Source organism: Hemiscyllium ocellatum, chromosome 4 (genome assembly GCF_020745735.1).
Source record: "Hemiscyllium ocellatum isolate sHemOce1 chromosome 4, sHemOce1.pat.X.cur, whole genome shotgun sequence".
NCBI lineage: Eukaryota > Metazoa > Chordata > Chondrichthyes > Orectolobiformes > Hemiscylliidae > Hemiscyllium > Hemiscyllium ocellatum.
This window is the reverse complement of record NC_083404.1, coordinates 1,031,674-1,043,987: the sequence shown is the minus strand read 5'-3', so window position 1 is coordinate 1,043,987 and position 12,314 is coordinate 1,031,674. Positions and strand designations below refer to the sequence as shown.

Below are 12,314 nucleotides of genomic sequence, written 5' to 3'. Positions count from 1 at the left end.
TCATTTATAAAAATGACAAACAGCAGTGGCCCTAAAACAGATCCATGCAGTACACCAATAGTGACTGAACTTCGGGATGAACGTTTCCCACCAACCACCACCACCTGTCGTCTTTCAGCTAGCCAATTACTGATCCAAACTGCTGAATCTCCCTCAATCCCATGCCTCTGTATTTTGTGCAATAGTCTACTGTGGGGAGCATTATCAAATACTTTACTGAAATCCATACACACCACATCAACTGCTTTACCCTCACACATCTGTTTGGTCACCTTAAAGAACTCAATAAGGTTTGTGAGGCACGACCTAGCCTTCATAAAACCATGTTGACTATCCCTAATCTCCTCCCTGGCTTCCCAGAGCAACCTCAGATGAATCCCATGTGGCTCAGGGGACTTACCAATGTTCACACTTTCCAGAATTGCTAACGCCTCCTCCTTGTGAACCTCAGTCCCATCTATTCTTGTAGCCTGTATCTCAGTATTCTCCTCGACAACATTGTCTTTTTCCTGTGTGAATATTGATGAAGAATGTTATTTAGCGCCTTTCCTATCTCCTCAGACTGCACGCATAACTTCCCACTACTGTCCTTGATTGGCTCTAATCTTACTCTAGTCATTCTGTTATTCCTGATATACCTATAGAAAGCTTTAGGGTTTTCCTTGATCCTTTCTGCCAAAAGGCTTCTCACGTCCCCTCCTGGCTCCTATTAGCTCTCTCTATCAGCTCTTCCTGGCTAATTTTTAACTGTCAAGCGCGCTAACTGAGCCTTCACATCTCATCTTTAAATAAGCCTCTTTCCTCTTGATAAGAGATTCAACTTATTTAGTAAACTATGGCTCCCTCAGCCGACCACTTCCTCTCTGCCTGGGGCTCCAAAATCAATGAAAGCTTCAGCTGCTGCCATTCAGACTTTGCTTGTATTTGATATTGCTGAAAGTAGTGTACTCTTATTGTCCTTGTGTCTGGGTTGCTTCTCCTGGCTGACACCCTATTCTCAATAAGTTCCAGCTCATTCACAGCTGCCGATATCCTCCTTGTACCTATTGTCTACTCACTTGTAATCTTTGTATTTATTGACCAACATGCCATAAGACCAGTTCCCTCATGCTTCTCTGAAACTTGCTATCAGTCTGTTTCAATGACTTCTTAACCAAATTGTTTCCTATATTATCTGTAAAATTGTCTTCAACCCTACAGCTTTATGAGAATGATACATGATTTCAGATCTGTCATCTTGTGCATCTCCTCTGTTACAGTTAATAGCTGTGCCTCCAACCATTCGGGTGTCAAGCTCTAGAATCCCATCTTAATATCTCCGCATCTCCTTAAACCCCAGCTTTGACTGAAATGCAATGTTATTTGACTTTCTTCTGTGAAATGCCTTGAGATATGTTTCCATATTAAAAGCATTATATAAATACAAGTAGTCTTGCAATTTGGTCTGAGTTCAATTATAGTGTAAGCTTAGAGTTAGCTGAAATGAATTCTTACATAAAATAATATGGGACTGGGTCTACTTGATCTCATTATGAGCTCACGTTGTATAATTGCCTATAGATGGTACATGTGTCAAGTTCACTCAAATAGATCATAATGTTGAGTTATATGAGAAGACATTATGCAGAGTGTGGGGCTGAAACATTTTTAGTGTAAAATAAATATGGTAATTTGCATTTGCTGTACTTATTAACAGTGAGTACCCAAAATGGTAACATGGACCTTTCCTGCTAGTGCAAAGATTTGGTGTGTTGGTGACACAATGAGTTTTCAAAGCATCTAGCCATGTTTTGTAAGTTGAAATCAAATAGAGTAACTAGGAAATTCATAATATTCTTTCATTTTAGGCTCGCTATCGGGAAATGCCTGACCCAAAGTTTATGTATGGAAGTCATTATTCTTCTCCAGGCTATGTCCTCTTCTACCTTGTGAGAGTCGGTAAGGTCACATTTTTTTCTCTGACTCCTTGAATGGTGAGAAAATGAAGGATCAAGTAAAAGCAAAACCTAATAACTTCAGCTGCACCTAGCCCAGTGTGATACTGTAAGTTCAGGGGCTGATTATTTCTTTACATTACATGACTACAGAGGAAATTCAATTATCCAGCATTCGATGATCCGAATATCGGACTATCCGGCAAGATCGCAAGGTCCCGATGCTTGGCTAAACTGCATCATCAAGCATTTGATTATCCGGAATTCAGTTAACCGAGCAAAATACTCCCCACCCGTGTCCTTCAGATAATTGAGGTCCGTCTGTATTTGAAAAAAGAATCAAATTGTATCTTATGTTTAAGAGCAAAGAAAGGACAGACAATAGTGCAATGCAGGAATAGGCCCTTCTGCCCACCAAGATTGCACCGACAGGTTTTGTTTCTGTGTCTTTGTTTTCAGAAGGGATGGGTTTCTTTTTCAGTAATGGTGTAAAACTCCTGATCAAATGTGAATGTGTAACTATGTACTCTATTCTAATGCTATGTAAAAGAGAATTAATATTAAGGTAGCTGCTCCTGATGCTTATATACTATTTTATATGCTATTTTTATATACTATTCACCATCTTTTCACTTCAACCAAGTTCACTGTGATCACAGCTGGTTCATCCAGAAACGACATTAGAAAAAGCAACATTCAAAAAGGTGATTTAGTGATCTAGTTTTAACTTGTCCAGTAGTGCCCATTACAAAGTTCCAGTGTCTGCATGTAAGTCAATAAAGCTACAAACATCTGCAGTGAAAGGGAGAAGAATAAAATAAAGATTAAGCCATTTTAGGAAACATTGCTATGTCTCCTTTGTCGATAATTCCTCCATTCCTTTATATAAGTGCTCATCAGGAATACATTTAAAGATAAATTAATAAATGTATTCTCCTAACTTAAGAATGCTGATATCTGGGTGTCTTCTGCTATGCTAGTCTCACCCCACTTTTGTTATCAACTAAAATTACAAATGAAAAATCATTAGATATATATAGTTTCACAATATATACACTTTTAACTTGAATAAATGTTGAAATTTGAGTGTATTCCTTTAAACTGAAAATGTGTTGCTGGAAAAGTGTAGCAGGTCGGGCAGCATCCAAGGAGCTGGAGAATCGACGTTTTGGGCATGAGCCCTTCTTCAGGAATGAGGAAGGTGTGTCCAGCAGGCTAAGATAAAAGGTAGGGAGGAGGGACTTGGGGGAGGGGCGTTGGAAATGCGATAGGTGGAAGGAGGTAAAGGTGAGGGTGATAGGCCGGAGTGGGGTGGGGGTGGAGAGGTCAGGAAGAAGATTGCAGGTTAGGAAGGTGGTGCTGAGTTCAAGGATTGGGACTGGGACAAGGTGGGGGGAGGGGAAATGAGGAAACTGAAGAAATCTAAGTTTATCTCTTGTGGTTGGAGGGTTCCTAAGCGGAAGATGAGGCGCTGTTCCTCTAGCCATCGTGTTGCTACGGTCTGGCGATGGAGGAGTCCAAGGACCTGCATGTCCTTGGTGGTGTGGGAGGGGGAGTTGAAGTGCTGAGCCACGGGGTGGTTGGGTTGGTTGGTCCAGGTGTCCCAGAGGTGTTCTCTGAAACGTTCCGCAAGTAGGCGGCCTGTCTCTCCAATATAGAGGAGGCCACATCGGGTGCAACGGATGCAGTAAATGATGTGTGTGGAGGTGCATGTGAATTTGTGGTGGATATGGAAGGATCCCTTGCAGCCTTGGAGGGAGGTGAGGGGGGAGGTGTGGGCACAAGTTTTGCATTTGTTGTGGTTGCAGGGGAAGGTGCCAGGAGTGGAGGTTGGGTTGGTGGGGGGTGTGGACCTGACGAGGGAGTCACGGAGGGAGTGGTCTTTTCGGAATGCTGATAGGGGAGGGGAGGGAAATATATCCCTGGTGGTGGGGTCCGTTTTGAGGTAGCGGAAATGACGACGTTTGCTACAATGTATGTAGAGGTTAGTGGGGTGGTAGATGAGGACCAGGTGGGTTCTGCCCTGTTGGCGATTGGAGGGGTGGGGCACAAGGGCGGAGGAGCGGGAAGTGGAGGAGATGCGGTGGAGGGCATTGTCGATCACGTCTGGGGGGAAATTGCGGTCTTTGAAGAAGGAGGCCATCTGGGTTGTTTGTTATTGGAACTGGTCCTCCTGGGAGCAGATGTGGCGGAGATGAAGGAATTGGGAATATGGGATGGCGTTTTTACAGGGGGCAGGGTGGGAGGAGGTGTAGTCAAGGTAGCTGTGGGAGTCAGTTGGTTTATAGTAGATGTCCGTGTTGATTCGGTTGCCCGAGATAGGAATGGAGAGGTCTAGGAAGGGGAGGGAGGAGTCAGAGATGGTCCAGGTGAATTTGAGGTCGGGGTGGAAGGTGTTGGTAAAGTGGATGAACTGTTCAACCTCCTCGTGGGAGCACGAGGCAGCGCCGATACAGTCATCAATGTAGCGGAGGAAAAGGTGGGGGGTGGTGCCAGTGTAGTTGCAGAAGATGGACTGTTCCACATATCCTACGAAGAGGCAGGCATAGCTGGGGCCCATGCGGGTGCCCATGGCAACTCCTTTAGTTTGGAGGAAGTGGGAGGATTGGAAAGAGAAGTTGTTCAGAGTGAGGGCCAGTTCAGTCAGTCGAAGGAGGGTGTCAGTGGAAGGGTACTGGTTGGTACGGCGGGAAAGGAAGAAGCGGAGGGCTTTGAGTCCTTCGTGATGGGGGATGGAGGTGTACAGGGACTGGATGTCCATGGTGAAGATAAGGCGTTGGGGACCGGGGAAGTGAAAATCATGGAGGAGGTGGAGGGCACGGGTGGTGTCCTGAACGTAGGTGGGGAGTTCTTGGACTAAGGGGGACAGAACCGTGTCAAGGTACGCGGAGATGAGTTCGGTGGGGCAGGAGCAGGCTGAGACAATGGGTCGGCCGGGGCAGTCAGGTTTGTGGATTTTGGGCAGGAGGTAGAACCGGGCGGTGCGGGGTTGTGGGACTATGAGGTTGGGAGGCGGTGGATGGGAGATCCCCTGAGGTGATGAGGTTATGGATGGTCTGGGAGATGATGGTTTGATAGTGGGAGGTGGGGTCATGGTCAATGGGGCAGTAGGAGGTGGTGTCCGCAAGCTGGCGTTTAGCCACATACCCCACCAACCCAACTTCCACTCCCGGCACCTTCCCCTGCAACCGCAAGAAATGCAAAACTTGCGCCCACACCTCCCCCCTTACTTCCCTCCAAGGCCCCAAGGGATCCTTCCATATCCGCCACAAATTCACCTGCACCTCCACACACATCATTTACTGCATCCGCTGCCCCCGATGTGGCCGCCTCAATATTGGGGAGACTGGCCGCCTACTTGCGGAATGTTTCAGAGAATATCTCTGGGAAACCTGGACCAACCAACCCACCCACCCCGTGGCTCAGCACTTCAACTCCCCCTGCCACTCCACCAAGGACATGCAGGTCCTTGGCGTCCTCCATCGCCAGACCATAGCAACACGACGGCTGGAGGAAGAGCGCCTCATCTTCCGCCTAGGAACCCTCCAACCACAAGGGATGAACCTAGATTTCTCCAGTTTCCTCATTTCCCCTCCCCCCACCTTGTCCCAGTCCTAACCTTTGAACTCAGCACCACCTTCCTAACCTGCAATCATCTTCCTGACCTCTCCGCCCTCACCCCCACTCTGGCCTATCACCGTCACCTTAACCTCCTTCCACCTATCGCATTTCCAACGCCCCTCCCCCAAGTCCCTCCTCCCTACCTTTTATCTTAGCCTGCTTGGCACACATTCCTCATTCCTGAAGAAGGGCTCATGCCCGAATCGTCGATTCTCCTGCTCCTTGGATGCTGCCTGACCTGCTGCGCTTTTCCAGCAACACATTTTCAGCTCTGATCTCCAGCATCTGCAGTCCTCACTTTCTCCTGTATTCTTTTAAAGTCCTCCTTTTTTTCTGTCAAAGTTCAACAGTACACAAAGGGTTAAACTTAGAACTAATTTGTCAGTTATTCTTTCAAAAAACTAATGATTATGGGCATTTTTAAATATAAACAGTACGTATAATGCCATAACACCACAGAATAAATTGGCATTTGCTCTTTACAGATGTTGTCAGAACTGTGAATGTATTTGCCAATTTTTTTTGTTTCTGAATTGGATAATTTTGTATATGGAAGTTTTTTCCCAAACTGAGTTTTTTTATTTTTTTTTCCTTTCTCAGCCCCTGAGTATATGTTGTGTTTACAAAATGGAAAATTTGACAATGCTGATAGAATGTTCAACAGGTTAGTATTACCATCTTTAGGACAACCGGTTACTTCATTATAAATATTCCTGTTTGTGTGCGCTGATCTGTATCTGTGTAATCAATGTCTGTACTGTGTTTAGTGTTGCAGAGACTTGGAGAAATTGTTTAGAAGGTGCAACAGACTTCAAGGAGGTAGGAGATGGTAAACATATTTATTCTATCTGAATTTGAAGTATCTAAATTCCCAATTGTTCTACTAATCATTATTTTGTTTTCTAGTTGATCCCGGAGTTTTATGGCACAAATTCCAGTTTCATTATGAACAATTTGAAGTTGGACCTTGGGAAGAGGCAGGGAGGGAAGCTGGTTGACTCTGTAGAGCTTCCACCATGGGCTTCAGGTACTTGGAAGTTATATAAATTTTAAAATTCTGATTTTCCCTTTTCCGTATGTAGAGAGCACTGAAATTCTTTCTCTTTTGGAGACTCGTGATTCATCTTGTGTTTTCCCTAAGACTTAAAATGATCTGAATCTGAATTGTGGACAAACTGTATTGTGCATTTATTGCCAAATTAGAAATTACTAGTTAGTAAACTTATCTTGATTTTTAAACATTCTAAACTTCTCTCCCTCCATCCCACTGCTACCCAGTCGATAACTTGGGAAGGGGAAGGAGGATGTAGTAATTTGCTTGCAACTTTTTGTGTTTTATGTATTTCACCCGATTGCTTACAATCAAATAATGAAACTTGATTTGCTTTCAGTTCCTCCCCTGCCCTCTAGTCCATTGCCATTCTCAGTATTATACACAAAGATGTTCAATGAGTAACATTAGCCAGCTTATCGCTCTGAGTTGCCCAGAAAAGATGGTGTGGATCTTCTCCTTGATTTGGGGAGATGATGGCCAAGTGGTATTAACGCTCTGCTACTAATCCAGAAACTCAGCTAATGTTTTGGGGACTTGGGTTCGAATCACACCACAGCAGATAGTAGAATTTGAATTCAATAAAAATCTGGAATTAAGAGTTCAGTGGTGATTATGAATCAATTGTTGGGAAAAACCTATGTCTTTCAGGGAAGGAAATCTGCCATCCTGACCTGACCTGGTCTACATGTGACTCCAGACCCACAGCCATGTGGTTGACTCTCAATTGCCCTCTGAAATGGCTTGTTGAGTGTTACTGGAGACAAAGTCCCATCTTCACGTTGAAAATAACTTCCATGGTGTTGTGTGGCAGTATATCCGTGCTAAATGGGAGGGTTAGAGGGCAAGCTTGCCGCAGGTTAGAATTGTACTTGGCACATAGGAAGGTGGTTATGATTGTTGGAGGTCAATCATTTCAGCTCCAGGACATCTCTGATCGCACAGTGTTCAGCCCATTCACGACTCCTCAGACACTGAAACAGTCCACACTCAAATGCCCAACACAAGCTAGATAATATCCAGACTTGGCCTGAGAAGTGGCAAGTAACATTTGTGCCGCACAAATGCCAGGCAATGACCATCACCAATAAGACACAATCTAACTACTGCCCTTTGACGTTCAATCATAGAATCCCTACTATGTGGAGGCAGGCCATTTGGCCCTTGAATCCATACCAACCCTCTGGCGAGTATCCCACCCAGACCCACACCCTATCTTATCTCTGTATTTATGACTAATCCATTTAGCCTGCACATCCCTGGACACTTGGCAATTTAGCATGGCCAATCCACCCAACCTGCCCATCTTTTGGACAATGGGAGGAAGCCCATGTAGACACAGGGGAGAATGTGCAAACTTCACTCAGGCAGTCTCCTGAGACTGCAATAGAACCGGGGTCCCTGGTGCTGTCAGGGAACAGTACTAACCACTGAGCCACAGTGCCACCCAATGGTGTTGCCATCACTGAATCTCCCACTGGCAATATCCTAGGGGTTACCATTGACCAGAACCTCAACTAGACTCACCACAGTTGTTAGAGTTAGTCAGAGGCTAGATTTCCTCCCACAGTCCAGAGATGTCCAGGTCAGGTGGATTAGACATACTAAATTGCCCTGTAGTATCCAGGGATTGTATAGGCTAGGTGGATTGGTCTTGGGAAATACAGGGATGGGTATGGGTGGGAAGGTCTTTGGAGGGTCACTGTGGACTCAGTTGTTTGAAGTCTCAACCATGTACCATGGATATAATGCCACACAATACAATGGAAGTTATTCTCAATGTGAAGGTGGGACTTTGTCTCCAGTAACACTCAACAAGCTTAGCACCGTATAGAATGGAAATAGATCCTTCAGTTCAACTCAACAATGCTGACCAGTATTTTAAATTAATCCAAACCCATTTGCCAGCATTTGGCCATATCTCTCTCAACCCTTCCTATTCATATACATATAGCAATGGTTTAGAGAGTTTGACCCCGCCCTGGACTAAGCAGCCTGCTGATTTGCACCACATCTACAAGCATTCACTCCTCCATCAACACTCAGCAGCAGCAGTGTGTAATATCTACAAGATGTGCTGCAGAAATTCAGAGATACTTATAGACAGTATCTTCTAAATCCATGAGCACTTCCATCTAGAATGACAGGGGCAGCAGATACATGGGAATGCCAAAGTACAAAGGGATCTGGGAGTGCTAGTCGAGGATTCTCTAAAGGTAAACATGCAGGTTGAGTCCATGATTAAGAAAGCGAATGCAATGTTGTCACTTATCTCAAGAGGGTTGGAATATAAAAGCACTGTTGTGCTACTGAGACTTTATAAAGCTCTGGTTAGGCCCCATTTGGAGTACTGTGTCCAGTTTTAGTCCCCACACCTCAGGAAGGACATACTGGCACTGGAACGTGTCCAGCGGAGATTCACACGGATGATCCCTGGAATGGTAGGTCTAACATACGAGGAATGGCTGAGGATCCTGGGATTGTATTCATTGGAGTTTAGAAGATTAAGGGGAGACTTAATAGAGACGTACAAGATAACACATGGCTTGGAAAGGGTGGACGCTAGGAAATTGTTTCCATTAGGCGAGGAGACTAGGGCCCATGGACACAGCCTTAAGATTAGTGGGGGTCAATTCAGAACAGAAATGCAGAGACATTTCTTCAGCCAGAGAGTGGTGGGCCTGTGGAATTCATTGCCGCAGAGTGCAGTGGAGGCTGGGACGCTAAATGTCTTCAAGGCAGAGATTGATAGATTCTTGTTGTCTCGAGGAATTAAGGGCTACGGGGAGAACGCTGGTAAGTTGAGTTGAAATGCCCATCAGCCATGATTGAATGGTGGAGTGGACTCGGTGGGCCGAATGGCCTTACTTCCACTCTTATGTCTTATAGTCTTATCTTCAAGTTCCCCTCCAAGCTACTCACTATCTTGCCTTGGAAGTATCTCATTATTCCTTTAGTGTCACTAGGTCAGAGTCCTGGAATTCCCTCCCTAATTCCCTTCTGCATCAATCCACAGCACGTGGACTGCAGCGGTTCAAGAAGGCAGCTCACCACCACCTTCTCAAGGGCAGCGAGAGACCGGCACTAAACGCTGGGCCCAGCCAGCGATCCCCACATCCCATAAACGATTGAAAAAGACTGTGGCCGTACTTAAAATGATTGTGATTGGGATGGAGCAAAGGTGTTGGTGATGTATGGGACAGGAGGATGTTGTGAACCAGAATGTAGGGCTTGGGGAGGATCGAGGTTTGTAAAAATGATCAAACAAGCGGTTGTTGCAGTTGGTGGTTAGTATGATTTTTCTTGTAATTTTGGGAAGAACAGGCTTTGGCTGTCATAACATTATGAATGAAGCTGTGGTCTGAGGCTTGTAACTGAAAATTGGTTTCTAACCTTAAATACCTGTTTACTTTGCTTAGGTATTTTAAGCTTTAGCCCTACCCTGTTATAGGTAAGACATGGGAATAACTCCATGTACAGAGTGTATGCTTCCAGCAGTTAGAACCTTAAATGGAAGAATTCCTGTACACAAATACGAACAGAGACACTTCAGAACACAGTGGATAACTTGAAACAAATTGAAAGGTGAACAAAATCGAACCATCCAATCAATTTGAAAGCTGCATCCAAGCTGAACCTGCTATGCTGTGTATTCTGTTACAATATGTGTTGATGTTAACTGGAGTTAACATGAATTGTGCCCTTTAGGTCCTGATGACTTCCTCCAGAAGAACAGAGATGCTCTGGAGAGTCAGTATGTTTCTGAACATCTGCATGAATGGATCGATCTCATATTTGGCTACAAACAAAAGGGGAGTGAAGCTATTGCAGCTTATAATGGTATGAATTTTCCAGAATTGACTGAAGAAAAATATATTTTTTAAAATTCTTTAAACTTAGCGAGTTTCGAGAAGATTTGTGGCTCAGGTTGAGGTTTTGGATGTAGGTTTGCTCCTGCGCTGGAACGTTCATTTTGTCACCATACTCGGTACCATCTTCAGTGGGCCTCAGGCGAAGCACTGCTGACAATTGTTGCTTTCTATTTATATGTTTGGGTTTCTTTGGGTTGGTGATGTCATTTCCTGTGGTGGTGATATTTCCTGTGAAGTAAAACAGCAACTAGTGAACTTGAAAGACCCTATACAGACAACAAGCAACACTAATGTAATTTACAAAATATCGAGCAAGGACTGTAACAAACACTACATTGGAGAAACAGGCAGAAAACTAGCCACCAGAGGACATGAACACCAACTAGCCACAAAAAGACATAACCCTCTTTCACTAGTATCCTTACATGCGGATGAGGAAGGACACCACTTTGACTGGGTCAAGCCAAACAGAGACACGCATGAGAATTCCTAGAAGCATGGCATTTCAACTGGAACTCTATCAACAAACATATCGAGTTAGACTCCATCTACCACCCCCTGAGACAAGGAACAGGAAGTGACTTCACCACAGGAAATAACATTACCAAACCAAAGAAACCCCAACATATAAATAGAAAGCAGGAATTATCAACAGTGCTTCGCCTGAGGCCCACTGAAGATGTTACAATAGACAATAGGTGCAGGAGTAGGCCATTCAGCCCTTCGAGCCTGCACCACCATTCAACATGATCATGGCTGATCATCCTTAATCAGTATCCTGTTCCTGCCTTATCTCCGTAACCCTTGATTCCACTATCCTTGAGAGCTCTTTCCAACTCTTTCTTAAATGAATCCAGAGACTGGGCCTCCACTGTCCTCTGGGGCAGAGCATTCCACACAGCCACCACTCTCTGGGTGAAGAAGTTTCTCCTCATCTCTGTCCTAAATGGTCTACCCCATACTTTTAAGCTGTGTGCTCTGGTTCGGCACTCACCCATCAACGGAAACAAGTTTCCTGCCTCCAGAGTGTCCAATCCTTTAATAATCTTATATGTCTCAATCAGATCCCCTCTCAGTCTTCTAAACTCAAGGGTATACAAGCCCAGTTGCTCCAGTCTTTCAGCGTAAGGTAGTCCCGCCATTCCAGGAATTGACCTCGTGAACCTATGCTGCACTCCCTCAATAGCCAGAATGTCTTTCCTCAAATTTGGAGACCAGAACTGCACACAGTACTCCACGTGCGGTCTCACCAGGGCCCTGTACAGCTGCAGAAGAACCTCTTTGCTTCTATACGCAATTCCCCTTGTTATGAAGGCCAGCATGCTATTAGCCTTCTTCACTACCTGCTGTACCTGCATGTTTACCTTCATTGACTGGTGTACAAGAACACCTAGATCTCTCTGTACTGCCCCTTTACCTAACTTGATTCCATTTAGGTAGTAATCTGCCTTCCTGTTTTTGCCACCAAAGTGGATAACCATACATTTATCCACATTAAACTGCATCTGCCATGCATCTGACCACTCACCTAACCTGTCCAGGTCACCCTATAATCTCCTAATATCCTCCTCACATTTCACCCTGCCACCCAGCTTAGTATCATCAACAAATTTGCCAATGTTATTACTGAAGCCATCTTCTACATCATTAATATATATTGTAAAAAGCTGCGGTCCCAGCACTGATCCCTGCGGTACCCCACTGGTCACTGCCTGCCATTCCGAAATAGAGCCGTTTATCACTACTGTTTGTTTCCTGTCAGCCAACCAACTTTCAATCCAGTACTTTTTAGTACTTTTCCCCCAATACCATGCGCCCTAACTTTGCTCACTAATC

The 12,314-nt window shown here is 44.8% G+C and overlaps 1 protein-coding gene across 2 annotated transcripts in view; it reads left to right on the top strand.

The window, feature by feature from the left end:
* nsmaf (neutral sphingomyelinase (N-SMase) activation associated factor) overlaps window positions 1-12,314 on the top strand; it is a 92,745-nt gene that overhangs the window by 38,755 nt on the left and 41,676 nt on the right. For both annotated transcript variants that reach the window (XM_060822633.1, XM_060822639.1), the window contains 5 exons: window positions 1,848-1,938; window positions 6,156-6,219; window positions 6,323-6,374; window positions 6,462-6,582; window positions 10,315-10,446. In XM_060822633.1, the coding sequence (XP_060678616.1) occupies window positions 1,848-1,938; window positions 6,156-6,219; window positions 6,323-6,374; window positions 6,462-6,582; window positions 10,315-10,446 (460 nt within the window). The remainder of the gene's footprint in view (window positions 1-1,847; window positions 1,939-6,155; window positions 6,220-6,322; window positions 6,375-6,461; window positions 6,583-10,314; window positions 10,447-12,314) is intronic.